At 39.3% G+C, this 15,937-nt stretch overlaps 1 protein-coding gene across 1 annotated transcript in view; it reads left to right on the top strand.

Annotated features, from left to right (window-relative positions):
* Positions 1-13,166, top strand: part of GGA2 (golgi associated, gamma adaptin ear containing, ARF binding protein 2) — a 39,539-nt gene extending 26,373 nt beyond the window's left edge. The window contains exons 15-17 of the mRNA XM_077141552.1: positions 10,664-10,833; positions 11,438-11,548; positions 12,058-13,166. Of these exons, the coding sequence (XP_076997667.1) occupies positions 10,664-10,833; positions 11,438-11,548; positions 12,058-12,168 (392 nt within the window). The 3' untranslated portion in view covers positions 12,169-13,166. The remainder of the gene's footprint in view (positions 1-10,663; positions 10,834-11,437; positions 11,549-12,057) is intronic.
* The last annotated feature ends 2,771 nt before the right edge of the window (positions 13,167-15,937 follow it).

Below are 15,937 nucleotides of genomic sequence, written 5' to 3' on the forward strand. Positions count from 1 at the left end.
AACCCCTCCAGGCATACCATTCATTAGGATTAATCACACTCACAATATTGCAGTACCCTGACACCATCCGTTACTAGGACTTTCCCTGTATCCCAATCAGAAACCTTATATTCATTTTACATTAACTTCCCATTACCCCACCACCACCCTCACCCCTGGTAAGCTATACTTTATTTTCTGTCTCTGTGAATTTGGGTATTCTGATATTTTCTTTGTTGTTACCATGGGGCTTAAATGTAATATCTTGAATCTGTAACAATCTTACTTGGTTTGATACCAACTTAACTTCATTAGCATACATAAACTAGGTTCCTAGGCCTCTCTATCAACTCACCTTTATGTAGTTGTCACAAATTAAATACATTGAATCTAAAACCATTGATTTATCATTACATTTTGTTTTATGCATTTATGCATTTGCCTTTTAGATCCTGTAGGATGTAGAAAGTGGGGTTGTAAACCAAAAATATAATAGTATCCATATTTATGTTACTCATGTCATTATCTTTACCAACAGCCTTTATTTTTTCATATGGCTTTTGTCAATTGTCTAGTATCCTTTCTTTTCAACTTGCAGAACTCCCTTTAGCATTTTTTTGTAGGGCTGATCTAGTAATGGTAAATTCCTTCGGCTTTTGTTTATCTCAGAATGTCTGATATCTCCCTCATTTCTTTGAGAGGTAGTTTTTCTGGATATAGAATTCTTGGTTGGTAATTTTTTGCTGTCATTAAATTAAATATATCATCCCACTGCCTTCTAGCTTCCATGATTTACAATGAGAAATCAGCACTTAATATTATTGAGGCACTCTTGTGTGTGACACATTTCATCTTGTTTGTGGCTTCCCAAATTCTCTCTTTGACATTTGATGAGTTGGTGTGGCATGGGTCCATTTGGGTTTATCCTGTTTGAAGTTCTTTTAGCATCTTGAATTTGTTATATTCATGTCTTTAGTTAAATTTGGAAACTTGTCAGCCATTATTTATATTCTCTTTGTCCCTTTTTCTCCTCTCTGGAATTACCACGGTGCATATATTGGTACTCTTGATGGGTCCCACAGGTTCCTCAGGCTGTTTACTTTTCTTCATTTTTTCTGCTGTTCAGACTAGATGAGTTCAGTTATCTTCAGGCTCACTAATTCTTTGTTTTGCCAGCTCCTGTCTCCTGTTGAATCCCTCCAGGGAATTTTTAATTTCTGTTACTTGGTCTTCAGCTTTGTTTGGTTCCTTTTAAAAGTTCTGTTTTTATAGATAATTCTCTTTGTATTCATCTCTCATTTCCCTGATTTCCTTTAGTTCTCTGTCCACATTATCCTTTATTTCTTTGAGCATATTTAGGATCTTTTTTTGCATAGGCAGGTACTGGGAATTGAACCCGGGTCTCCGGCATGGCAGGTGAGAACTCTGCCTACTGAGCCACTGTGGCCCACCCAGGATCTTTTTTTAAATTTTTGTCTGGAATGTCCCAGGTCTTTTCCTCTTTATTCATGGTTTCTAAAGCTTTAATGTTCTCCTTTTCCTGGGCCATTGCTTTCTATTTCTTTGTTTTGTAATCTTTTGTTGAAACTTGGACATTGTGATATTTTAATATTATCATTGGAAGTTAAACTCTGAGGCATGTGTTCCTTAAGCTGTATCCACCTAGTGTTATGTAAGAGCATTCCTCTAATGCCAGGAGCTGACAACAACAACGACAAGACTGAAAAAAAGAAAATGCCTTTCTCACTCTTTGAACTATACAGGTGCTCCCCTTTAGAGCTTATCCCTACATTGAGATTAGGGAATAACTCCACCCCAAAGCAGAGGGGCCTCCCTGACCCTTTCTGTGCATTTGTCTTTGGGTATGTGCTTGTGGCTCTAAGATTTCTCTTGTTTTACCTGATTCCAAATATTCCTTTCTCCCTAAAAAACAGTTTCCACATGGTCCAAGGCACTGCACTGTATTCTTACAGCCAACAATCCCTTGCCTCAGGCAGCCACTTTATTGGTCTCTTACAGCCTGCTGTAGGAGAGCTCTGTGAGCTGCCTTTTATATGTAGGCCAAGTTCTCAGGCCACCACCAGACCAATTGTACTAGACATACATGCTGCTAGGATGTGCATGACAGTTAGTCTGCTTCCTCTGAACGGGACCCAGGGAGCTGCACTGTGGGCCAGCCAGGGGGCCAGGAGATGCTGCTGCTTTTAAATGGCCTTCTTGATGCACTCCTCACCCTATTACTACTCTCCTTTAATTGTTTTCTGGAGTTTTGATAAAGATATTTCTGCCACTTCTTACTGGTTGTTCAAAGCTTCTACTGGGAGATGAAACCCTGGAGCATCTTATTCTACCATCTGGATCTGGGCAGGGTCCTCAAACTTAATTTCTAATCTATCCATGAATCATAGCTGTAAGTAGAGGTGCTGTCCTTAATTTATTCAAGCCCTTTTGAAGGATTTGTTTCTAGTTGTTTGCTGTAAAATTAAAACCATAATAAGAGACCACTTCATACCCATAGAGTGGCTATTATTAAAAACAGAAAATAACAAGTATTGGTAAGAATGTAGAGAAGTAGGAACCCTAAAACATGTTGGGGGAATGTAAAACAGTACAGCTACAAAACAGTTTGGTGGTTCCTCAGAAAGTCAAATATAGAACTATGATATGACCCAGTAATTTCATTTCTATCTTTTCGATACCCAAAAGAATCAAAAGCAAGGACTTGGGCATTATTTGTATACACTCATTCAAAGCAGTGTTACTCATCAAGAGATGAGTGGTTAACAATATGGTTTACACATACAGTGGAATATTATTCAGCTATAAAAGGGAATAAAGTTCTGATATATTTTATGACATGGATAAACCTTGAAGATATCATATGTTGAGTAAAATAAGCCAGATACAAAATGTTGAATATTGTACGATCTCACTGATATGAAATAATTAGAATAAGCAATTTCATAGAAATAGAGTGGTTTACAGGTTCTCTTGGGGCAGGGGGAATGGGGAGTCGGTGCTTAATGGGTGCAGAGTTGTGTTAGATGAGTTTTGGTTACAGGTAGTGGTGATGATAGCACAGCATTGTGAATATAATTGATGCCTCTGAAATGTATGCCTGAAAGTGGTTGAAATGGGAAATCTTACATGGATTACCACAATAAACAACAATAAATCCAGTGATATCGTGAACATCTTTGAGCACCCATCTTTTCTTTTATACTTGCCTAATTATTTCATTAGAATCTTTTCTTAAAGGTGGAAATGTTGGGTGTAGACAATTAAAATTTTTACCTATTACCAAGTTGACTTCCAGAAAGGTTGCCTTTTTACCCATACCCTCATTAGCACTGGAAATTTTCAATATTTTGCATTTTTGACAGTTTGATAGCTAATATATATTTTAACTTTTTAAATTGTATAGGATAGCTTATATACAAAGCAAAGAAATAAAAAAGCAATAGTTTTCAAATCACTCTTCAACAAGTGGGTACAGGACAGATCTCAGAGTTTGTTATGGGCTACCATACGATCCTCTCATATTTTTCCTTCTAGCTGCTCCAGAATATAGGAGGCTATAGGGCTTAAATATTTTTTTATCATCACAATCAACTTTTTTTCCTTTTTTTTTTTGTGAACAATAACATATATACAAAAAAACTTTAAATTTCAAAACACAGCACCGCAATTAGTTGTAGAACATATTTCAGACTTTGAAATGGGTTGCAGTTTCACAATTTTAGGTTTTTACTTCTAGCTGCTCAAAAATACTGGAGACTGAAAGAGTTAATCAATTTAATGATTCAGTATTCATATTCATTTGTTAAGTCCTATCTTCTATGTGTCATTCTACCATCACCTTTAGTCTTTCCATACCTCTCTTTGGGGTGGTTTGGGCTGTCGCAGTCCTAAATTTTTGTTATTGGAAGGGTCTGTCACTAATATGGGGTAGGGAGATGGAACTATCTGATGTTCTGGAGAGGCTGGGCTAGGTTTCAGGGCTTATCTGGACCAGAGACCCATCTGGAGGTTGTAGGTTTCTGGCAAGTTACTCTGGTGCCTGGAACCCTTGTAGAATCTTATATATTGGCCTAGGTGTTCTTTAGGATTGGCTGAAATGGTCCTGGTTGGGGTTTGGTAGATTATGATAGGTAGCAATGTCTACCTGAAGCTTGTATAAGAGCAACCTTCAGAGTGGCCTTTCGACTCTATTTGAACTCTCTCCGCCACTGATACTTTATTAGTTATACTTCTTTTCCCCCCTTTTGGTCAGAATGGAATTGTTGATCCTGCGGTGTCAGGGCTGGACTCATCCCTGGAAGTCATTTCCCACGCTGCCAAGGAGACTTTCACCCCTAGATGTCATGTCCCATGTAGGGGGGAGGACAAAGATTTCACTTGCAGAGTTGGGCTTAGAGAGACTGAGACCACATCTGAGCAACAACAGAGGTTCTCCAGAAGTAACTCTTAGGCAAGCCTGTAGGTAGTCTAAGCTTCTATGCTACCTACATAAGCCTCACAAGAGTAGGCTTCATGATCGAGGGCATGGCCTATTGATTTGGGTATTCCCAAAGTTTGAAACAGTATCAGGGGATTCCCTGATGGTAAGGTTTTAATAATTCTATATTCTTTCTCCCCTCCCTCAGGGGAATTTGTCAATACTTTTTTGATTATCTGCTTATTATACTCTAGGATGTTTCCACGCATTGCAATAGTCTAAACAGAATTAAAGGACTTCTTTCTTATTCTGTGCTTCCTGTGTTTCAATTGATCAAATGAGTATACAGATAGGTTAAATTAGATTATGCACTGTAGAAAATTTCAGTTCCAAATCAAATAAACCTTTCTTCCATTGGTCTCAAAGAGTATGTGTGGTTCTAAAATATTGACACTGTCTTCCTCACCTCTGATTTCTAAATTACTTTAACCCCAACCTGTTCTGCTTCGTTCTCATCTCTAAATATCAGATTATATAATAAAACAACCTCTCAAAAATCCAGAAATAATAATCACTACTCTGGACTTAATGTGTCAGCTCTAAAAGCTTATTATAATCTAGGCCCCTGTTTTCTTATAAGCATTTTCTAAAGATGGCCATACCATTGTTTTTTTTTTGTTTCTGGCTTATTTTATCTCACCAGATATCCCACATGTTCATTCAGATGCCTCACAACGTTGTTCCTTTTTGTAGCAGCACAACTTTCATTAAGTATGCACCATTGTTTGCCAAACTACATCTCCATCAGTGCACCCTTCAGCCACCTGCTTTCAGCAGGCATCATGTAGAGAGCCCAAAGTCCACAGTCCATCAGCATTCTCAATTTTAGATAATTTCATTTTTCCCAAGAGACAGAAAACCATTAAACACACCTTTGCCAAATAGGAAATCTAAACCTCCTCTTTTATACAATAAAGACTGAGATGGTATAATCTAGGAATGCCTAGAGTGTATAATGATAGTGACTAAATGTACAAATTTAAAAATGCTTTGCATGAGGAAGAACAAAGGAATGCCAATAATGCAGGATGTTGAAAATAGATGGTAATTAATATTTAAAAATTTTAACTTATGTGTGGGACTAAAGCAAAAAATGTTTATTTGGTCCAAAATTTATATTTTGACTAGTGCATTTCCTACTATAACTTATGTGGACAGCTTAATTGAACATCATAAGTACATGGAAGCTTGAGTAGGGCAAGAGATTCTGTAGGTTTGTACAGAGTGATGCCTTGATAAATTCTAGAGGGATTTGAGCAGTGAATAAAAAAGTATTTGCAAAGTCCCCTTGCTGGAATGGTGAGAAAGGTGGAGAATTCACCTTCCCCAAGTGGAGAATTCTTGATATTTTCACAACTAGTGGGGACAACCAAAGCAATAGGCTGAGCCCCCAGTCCTGTTGTGTGTTCATATAAAACTTAACTCTGCAAAGGATAGGTCAAGCCTACTTAAAATTAGACCTAAGAGTCACCCCCAAGAGAACCTTTTTTGTTGCTCAGATGTGGCCTCTCTCTCAGCCAACACGACAAGCAAACTCACTGCCCTCCCCCTCTCTCTGTGGGACATGTCTCTCAGGGGTGTGGACTTTCCTGGCAACATGGGACAGAAATCCTAGAATGACCTGGGACTCAGCACCAAAGGATTGAGAAAACCTTCTCGACCAAAAGGGGGAAGAGAGAAATGAGACAAAAAAAAGTGTCAATGGCTGAGAGATTCCAGAGTTGAGAGGTTATCCTGGAGGTTATTCTTACACATTAAATAGTTAAGGCATAACAGAGAGGCTGGAGGGAACTGCCTGAAAATGTAGAGCCGTGTTCCAGTAGCCATGTTTCTTGAAGGTGATTGTATGTTATACCTTTTGCAGTGTGACTGTGTGATTGGAAAACCTTGTGTCTGCTGCTGCTTTTATTTACCTATGGACAGATGAGTAAAACATATGGATTAAAAACAAATAAATAATAGGGGGAATAAATGTTAAAGTAAATTTAGTAGATTGAAATGGTAGTAATCGATGTAAGGGGTATGGTATGTATGAATTTTTTTCTGTTTTCTTTTTATTTCTTTTTCTGAATTGATGCAAATGGTCTAAGAAATGATCATGATGATGAATATACAACTATGTGATGAAAAAAATTTTCATATTGTATGTTGATTGGTTTTATTAATACAAAAAAATAATAAACCTCCTTTTTAAAAAAATTTTTAAATAAGTTTTTTAATTTTAAAATTTTTTTTAAAATACCGAAAAACACCAAAAAATGCAAACATTCTTATTTTAATCATTCCATTTTTCATATATGATGAGTAATTCACAATATCATCACATAGTTGCACATTCATCATCATGATCATTTCTTGGAAAATTTGCATCTACTTAGAAAAAGAAATCAAATGAAAACAGAAAAAAATTTACACATACCATACTCCTTACCCCTCCTTTTCATTGATCACCAGCATTTCAAACTAAATTTATTTTAACATTTGTTCCCCCTATTATTTATTTTTATTCCATATGTTCTACTTGTCTGTTGACAAGGTAGATAAAAGGAGCATCACACACAAGGTCTTCACAATCACACAGTCACATTGTGAAAGCTATATCATTATACAATCATCCTCAAGAAACATGGCCACTAGAACACAGCTCTACATTTTCAGGCAGTTAGTTCCCTCCAGCCTCTCCATTACATCTTTTTAAAAAAATTTATTTATTAATTAAAAAAAATTTAAACAAAATAAAACATTAACATGTATAATCAGTAATTCACAATATCATCACTTAGTTGCATATTCATTATTTCTTAGAACATTTGCATCAATTCAGAAAAAGAAAACGACAATAGAAAAAGAAATAAAATGAAAACAGAAAAAAAAAGATTATACCTACTATATCCCTTACTCCTCGCTTTCATTGATCACTAGCATTTCAAATTAAATTTATTTTAACATTTGTTCCCCCTATTATTTATTTTTGTTCCATATGTTCTACTCATTTGTTGACAAGGTAGATAAAAGGAGCATCAGACACAAGGTTTTCACAATCACACAGTCACATTGTGAAAGCTGTATCATTATTCAGTCATCCTCAAGAAACATGGCTACTGGAACACAGCTCTACATTTTCAGGCAGTTCCCTCCAGCCTATCTATTACATCTTGAATAACAAGGTGATATCTACTTAATGCATAAGAATAACCTCCAGGATAACCTCTCAACTCTGTTGGAAATTTCTCAGCCATTGACACTTTGTCTCATTTCCCTCTTCCCCCTTTTGGTTTAGAAGGCTTTCTCAATCCCCTGATAACTGATTTTAAGCTCATTCTAAGGTTTTTCTCAACCGCTTGATGCTGAGTCTCAGTTCATTCTAGGATTTCTGTTCCACGTTGCCAGGAAGGTCCACACCCCTGAAAGTCATGTCCCGTGTAGACAGGGGGAGGGTGGTGACATTGTTTGTTGTGTTGGCTGGAGAGAGAGGCCACCTCTGAGCAACCAAAGAGGCTCCCTTGGGGGTGATTCTTAGGCCTAAATTTTAAGTAGATTTGACCTATCCTTTGTGGGGGTTAAGTTTCATATGAACAAACCCCAAGACTGGGGGCTCAGCCTGTAGCTTTGGTTGTCCACACTGCTTGTGAGAATATCAAGAATTCAACTTGAGGAAGTTGAATTTCTCCCCGTTCTCACCATTCCTCGAAGGGGGCTTTGTAAGTACTTTTCCACACACTGATCAAATCACTCTGGGATTCATTGGGGCATCACTCTGGACAAACCGACAAAATCTATTGTCCTACCTGAGATTCCAAGTACTTATGGTGTTCAATCAGTCTAGCTACGTAAGTTATATTAGGAAATGCACTAGTCAAAATATAAATTTTGTACCAAATAAGCATTTTTTGCTTTTGTCTCACACAGAAGGTGACACATTAAAATATTAATTATCATCTATTTTCAGCACCCTGCAGTAATAACATTGCTTTGTTCTTCCTCATGCAAAAACATTTTTAAAATTTGTACATTTAGTCACTATTATTATACACTCTAGGCATTTCTAGATATACCATCTCAATCTTTAACATCTATCTTTCTTTCTGATTTCATTTATGCCCCCAGCCCTCCTCCCTCTGTCATTCTCACATGCAGCTTCATTCAGTGTTTTAACATAATTGTATTATAGTTAGGTAGTACTGTGCTATCCATTTTTGAGTTTTTGCATTCAGTCTGTATCCCTTCAGCTCCAATTACCCATTATCTTACCCTATTTCTGTCTCCTGATGGTCTCTGTTACCAACGAAATATTCCAAGTTTATTCACTAATGTCAGTTCATATCAGTGAGACCATACAGTATTTGTCCTTTTGTTTTTGGCTAGTCTCACTTAGCATAATGTTCTCAACGTCCATCCGTGTTGTTACATACTTTATAAGTTTATTCTGTCTTAAAGCTGCATAATATTTCATCGTATGTATATACCACAGTTTGTTTAGCCACTCGTCTGTTGATGACATTTTGGCTGTTTCCATCTCTTTGCAATTGTAAATAACGCTGCTATAAACATTGGTGTGCAAATGTCCGTTTGTGTCTTTGCCCTTAAGTCCTTTGAGTAGATACCTAGCCAGGCTCCAGCTTTCTTCCTCTCAGTTCCTTGGCCTCTGCAACAAGTGCTGCCTCATGTGGTGCAGAACGCTCTCCCAGCTCAGCTGCACTCCCGAATTGCCACCTCAGTTGCCCTCCTGTCCGTTCTGTAACTTTTCTGTGGAGCAGGGCTAATCTCGAGCTACTGTGGTTGGCCATCTTCCCGGAAAAATCGATAGCTAATATATTTTAAATTTGTATTTTGGTTGTAAGTGATGCTTGAAATGAGAGAAAGGATACTCATTTAAGTTTTTTTCCAGATGGTTACATTTATTGAATCAGCCAGTGATATTGAAATATATGTCCTTATGTGAAATTCTCATATGTTAGCTAGGGTTCTCTAGAGAAACAGATCAGTAGGAGATATCTGTAAATATAAAATTTATAAAAGTGTCTCATGTAACCGTGGGGATGTAGCATCGAAGGTCTGTAGGGCAGGCCTCAAGCTGGCACGTTGAATAAAGGTCCTCAGTGAACTCTCAGGAGAGGCTGGCTGGGTAACCGTGGGCATGTAAGGGTCCGAGATCTGTAGGGCAGACCCCAAACTGGCAGCTCTGATTAAGGTCCTCAATGAACTTTCAGGAGAGGCTGGCTGGCTGAAGTAGAAAGCATGACTGTCTCTTCTGAATCCTCCTTAAAAGCCTTCCAATGATTAGATTAGGCATCACTCATTGCAGAAAGCACTTCCCTTAGCTGATTATAAATGCAGTCATCTGTGGATGCAGCCAATGTGATCATCATGGGTAAGTTCTTGAAACATCCTTATAGCAACAGACAGGCCAGCACTTGCCCAATCGGATAACCAGGCATCACTACCTGGCCAAGTTGACACATGACCCTGACCATGACATTGAGTCTGTTTCTGCATGCTCTGTCTTATCCCAAATTGGTTGCTTTGTAATTTTATACATATCTGAGTATCTGCCTAATACAAATTACCCTTGTCCTCTTATTTTTTTTTTAAAGATCTTGTTTAGTCTCGTGCATTTTTTCCTTCCAAATTAACTTTAGAATTACTTAAGTAAATTAAAATAATCCCTTAAGATTTCTAATGGAATTTCATAAAATCTGTTAGTTGAGAAGATTTCTGTCTTGGTAATTTTGTAAAATTAAATAAGTTGTATATATGTGCTTTTGTGTGTGTGTGTAGTTGTACAAGAGACCAGAAGGAAATAAGCCAATATTTTAGAATTGCTTATTTCTGGGTAGAATTAAAGATGGTTTTACTTCATTTTTTATGATTATCAGTAGTTTCTACAGTGTTCGTGCATTATTTTAGTCATATCTCCCTCAAAAACTCTTCCTAAGGCCATTTGGTCATTTGTATAGACTGGTTGGAAATGGGAGAGGCCAGTTTGGAGGCTGGTGGGGGTCTACCTAGAAGGAACGAGGACTTGGATTATGGTGGTGGCAGTGTCAGGGCAGAAGAGTGAAGTCTAACCCCCATCCTGCATGGAGCAGCAGCAGGGTATGATGATGATGTGCACATCCTGTTCCAATGTGACTGCCAGGGGAGTCTTTAGTAGTGCTAATTTCTGGCTGGCTCTCTCTCTACCAGGCAGTCTGCCTCCCATTATTGTGTATGACCGGAATGGATTCAGAATTCTGCTCCACTTCTCCGAAACTACAGCCCCTGGACACCCAGAGGTGCAGGTGCTGCTGCTGTCCATGATGAGCACAGCCCCCCAGCCTGTTTGGGATATCATGTTTCAAGTGGCTGTGCCAAAGGTGAGTCAGCTACTGGCCAGCTCCTTTGAATTTTTCAGGAATGGCTTTTGGCTTTGAGAACCAGGTCCTTTGCTGGGACTCTGTTGAGCAGCTTGTTCAGCCCTTTTCTATGGTATAGCAGGCCCCACTGATTAATAGTCATATCGGAATCACAAGAGTTGGGGAGAGGGGCATGTCCTGAAAGGAAAAATTCAAGGCAGACAAAAATAGATACATATTCTTTAGGCCTCTTATGGGATATATTCTGTTATTACCTCTGTTTTATAATTTATGAACTCAAGGGTAAGGAGGGTTGACTGTTTTGCTCGGTCATACACAGCTAGTAAGAAGCATTGTTAGAATTCAACTCATGTGCTCTTACTCTTTCTGCTACTGCTCAGATGCCAGCCACTAACCATATTCAGATATATTCTGTACGTTTAAGGAAAGGACTTTTGGGTCCAAGAGCCATCTGCTTGGGTTCCCATAGTTTCCTTGAGATACCATGTCTTGTGAGAAACCCATTTCCTGTTGGGAGGGTGGTGTGGTAGTCAAGCTTCTGCTTGCTTCATCTCCCTCAGCTGGTTAAGAATGAGTTATATATTGGGTTTTTTCTCCCTGATAGTCCATGAGAGTGAAGCTGCAGCCGGCGTCCAGCTCCAGGCTTCCTGCATTCAGTCCTTTGGTGCCTCCAGCTGTGATCTCTCAGATGTTACTGCTTGATAATCCACACAAAGTGTGTTCTCTTTTCTTAGCTTTGCTAGCAGGGAGGTTGGGGCCCCTGAACTCTAGGGAGGTAAACTTAAAGGTGGAGAGAGGCAAATTGAGTCCTAGTTCCAAAGTCTGCAGTTTGATTGGGGAGTGGGAGTGGCAGACTATCCCTTGCTAGAGTTTTCCTTTGGGGCTTATTGAAAGATCTGTGAACAGGTAGAGTAGTAAGAGTAGTAAGAACTTTCCCTAATACAATGGAGTTCTCTGAAAGGGTGAGGCCTCTCTGTCTTCCTTGACTGTCTGTGATTTGCAGGCCATTTCAGGACTGAAAAATGTGGGAGGGGACCCAGGATGTATGCTGGCCTGTTTATAGTCAAGGGTCTAGATTAGGGTATTCGATGTCAGACAAATGCATGAAGCTTGGATGGAAGTTGGCATATGCTGTTCCTTGGCAGCTGCTGGGTGGATGAAGGTTTTTCTCTGGGCTGGTCTCTGTCACTGCCTACTAATTTAGCCTCTTATGTCTTTGTCCAGGAACCCATCCGACTGCGGTATAAGCTGACATTCAACCAGGGTGGACAGCCTTTCAGCGAAGTAGGAGAAGTAAAAGATTTTCCAGACCTGGCTGTCTTGGGTGCAGCCTGACTTTTCACAAGATGGACCCTGCCTTTCAAGCTTAGGCCAGTGTTACTTTAGTTGTCTAGGCAGGACTGATCATGGTGATTTAATGCAGAGTGCCAACAGTTCTGTCCTGTCATTAGGCTCTGGGTGTCAACCTCGGACTTATTTTGCAGATACTGTGTGTGTGTGTGTGTGTGTGTGTGTGTGTGTGTGTGTGTGTGTGTGTGTGTGTGTGTGTGAGAGAGAGAGAAAGAGAGAGAAATGTGGGCAGCATTTTTGCTGAGCATCTCTGATATAATCGTATCTGTTTCTGCATTTAGGTGGACAGTGATGTCCCTGCCTCAGGTTTGAGGTTTTATAAGCCAAAGGTGTTTTTCATGTATTTTCATTCATCCACTCTGTGCCTTGTCAGCCTTTGAAGTCTTGGTTGCTCCCAGCCTACTGTTCTCAGGGACCGTGAAAGGGACCTGGTTGGTTTTGGGGCAGAGAGTATCTCCTGGTGCTCTCTTTTCCAAGAAAGACCTTGTCTCCATTTCCATTAGAGAATGCCACTTCCATGTGTTTGGGAAAATCTTCTAAATGGAACACCTTGTTGCACTGTTTCCAGGCAAGGGGGTGCCTCTAGACCAGAGGACCACACTTGGCAGGCCAGTCATGTCCTTCACCACTGTGCCTTAGACCTACCCTCAGATGGGCCCTCTAGAGCAGAGGGAAAGCAGATCTGAAGCCTTACTCAGGCCTCAGTTTCTGTGGGTTGGGCAGTCTATCTGGAATCTTACTTGGGACCCTCATCTCCATCTCCATCCTGTTTCTCCTCAAGCATTTATACAAAGCTCTCTGATTGTTGATACCATGCTAGTCATTGTAAATCATAGCTAAAAGGCTGGTCCTTGCCTGTTGTTGACTTCACAATTCAAGATGGAAAGCTGTGATGCAAATAGATATTAAAGGAGCTTAGCAGTGATTTAAGTGGTGATTGTTAATGTAGAATGTCATTGAATAAATACTGTTTAGCCAGTATACTTTGTGGAGTGTTGAGTAAATAGAAATTGCAGTTACAGATAATCAGCCTAAAAGGGTACTATATTAGTTTGTTAAGCTGCCGGAATGCAATATACCAGAAATGGAACAGCTTTTTTTTTCTTTTTCATTTTTAAAAATTTATTAATTAAAAAAAACTTAACAAACGAGCTAAAACATTAACATATATAATCAGTAATTCACAATATCATCACTTAGTTCATATTCATCATTTCTTAGAACATTTGCATCAGTTCAGAAAAAGAAATAAACAACAGAAAAAGAAATAAAACGAAAACAGAAAAAAAAAAGATTATACATACCATACCCCTTACTCCTCGCTTTCATTAGCATTTCATACTAAATTTATTTTAACATTTGTTCACCCTATTATTTATTTTTATTCCATATGTTCTACTCGTCTGTTGACAAGGTAGATAAAAGGAGCATCAGACACAAGGTTTTCACAATCACACAGTCACCTTGTGACAGCTGTATCATTATTCAATCATCCACAAGAAACATGGCTACTGGAACACAGCTCTACATTTTCAGGCAGTGAAACAGCTTTTAAAGGGGAATTTAATAAGTTTCAAGTTTACAGTTCTAGCCTGGAAAAATGTCCAAACTAAGGCATCCAGGGAAAGGTATCTTAATTAAGGAAGGCTGACACGTCTGGAGTCCCTCTGTCAGCTGGGAAGACACGTGGCTGGTGTGTGCTGGTCCTTTGCTCCTGGGTCCTGTTACTTTCAGCATTTGTTCCTCTGGGAGTTCTTCACTTCGCTTCTCTGGGGCTGTCTTTCATCTCTTGGCTTCCCTTGGCTCTCTCCAGGTTCTGGCTTGCTTACATCTTACAGGAAGGCAAAGGCAGTGTCTGCTGGGCTCCAAACATCTGTGTCTCTGTTCTCTGAAGCAGCTATTCTTCAAGCATCTACATTGCTCTCTCTGTCAGCTGTACTTTGAGTTTTCTCCAAAATGCTTTCCCCTTTTAAAGAACTCCACTAAACTAATCAAGATACAACCTTGAATGGTAGAATCACATCTCCATCTAATCAAAAAGCCACATCCACAATTGGGCATGCCACATTTCCATAGAGATAATGTAATCAAAGTTTCCAACCTCCAGTATTGAATTAGGATTGAAAGAAAAGGCTGCCACCACAAAACTGGGTCAGGATTAAAACCTGGCTTTTCTGGGGTACATAATAGATTCAAACTGGCACAAGTACCATCATCCATTGAGGAAGTAGGGAACGCTTCACGAAGAATGTGGAACCCTAAGAAGTGCTTCTTATCTGAAGGAAAAGTTCAGGTTTATAGTCCACTAGTATTTAGTGAGCATCTACTATGTGTTCAATGCTTTGTGCTTGTTTGCTACATCCTCCTTTGTCTGAGCAGTGAAACAAAGAACTTAATCTAGTCTGGGGTGGCCAAGTGAAGACTTTGAGCATCTGACCTGATGTGGCTGGATTCTTCCTCAGAGACTGTATTCCTCTATTTGGGGCAACTCACTACCAGATCTAGTACTTTATAGCCTGCCCTTTCAACTTCTTTTTATAGTTGGAAATCAACCGACACCAATTGGTAGAGTTGGGAGCTGTAAAAGATGATCAAAGTATGCTATATTTTAAGCAAATGTGAACAAATGATGGGATGATTTCTTCATTAGGCATAATCCACACAGGAATAAGTTTTTTATTGTAGTAACATAGCCAACATAAAATTTCCCATTTAAACCACTTTTAAGTATGCAATTCAGTGGTGGTAAATTACATTCACAATGTTGTGCTAACATTACCACCACCTATTTCCATCACTCCAAACAATAACCCTGTACATATTAAGCATTAACTACCCAGCATTAACTTTATTCTTAAATTACTTTTTTTTTTTTTTTTTTTTTTTTTTAAAGGAAAGACAGAGAGAAGGAAGGAAGGATAGAAGGAAGGAAGGAAGGAAGAAAGGGAAACATCTTTAAACATTTTCTTGTTTTATTGTATTCTGTTTCTCCGTTTTTGTTACATGGGCTGGGGCCGGGAATCGAACCGAGGTCCTCCGGCATAGCAGGCAAGCACTTTGCCCGCTGAGCCACCGCGGCCCGCCCTTAAATTACTTTTATGTTCAAGTATTTAATGTAGCTTTTATAGGCTCTGTAGCTATTTATTATATAATGTCTTTAAGAGGTAGTAGCCACCTAATGACAATGTGAGAAACTTACATCACAGGGGGGTGTGTTTGCCTGAACTTTCTTCCTTCCAAGGACCCTAATGTGTTTTGGTAAGTCGAGTTGGTTGGGATGTAGGAGGAGGGGAGAGGAAGGGTGTCCTGAAAATAGCCCTGGTCCATTTATCAATGCCTCCTAATTGCTAAGTTGGGTGACCACTTAGAGCTTAGCCCTTGTCCTTTCCTTCAGTGCACAAGTGGTTATTGACCAGCCACAATGAACTAAGCACTGTTGTAGGCACCAGGGCTACAGCAGTGGCAAAAAGTCTCTGCTCTGATGGATCTTCTATTCTAGTGCAGAAACAGAGTGTATCTAGTGGAGATTTGGCAGTGATGATGAGTCTTTTCTTCCATCCTGGACTCCTCTTCCAAGAGCCTGCTCCCCTCATTTCGTGGACTTCTGTGACTGCTCCTCTTCCCTGTCCACTAAGTGAAGCAGTTTGCCAGGGTTTATTTACTTCCGAGGACTTTTCTTTGTCTCCACATTGACTCCTGAGCAGTCAAGCATATCTGGTTTTAGCTGCCACTCAGACTCACTAGATGAGAACTA

Source organism: Tamandua tetradactyla, chromosome 23 (assembly GCF_023851605.1).
Source record: "Tamandua tetradactyla isolate mTamTet1 chromosome 23, mTamTet1.pri, whole genome shotgun sequence".
In the NCBI taxonomy this organism is placed as follows: domain Eukaryota; kingdom Metazoa; phylum Chordata; class Mammalia; order Pilosa; family Myrmecophagidae; genus Tamandua; species Tamandua tetradactyla.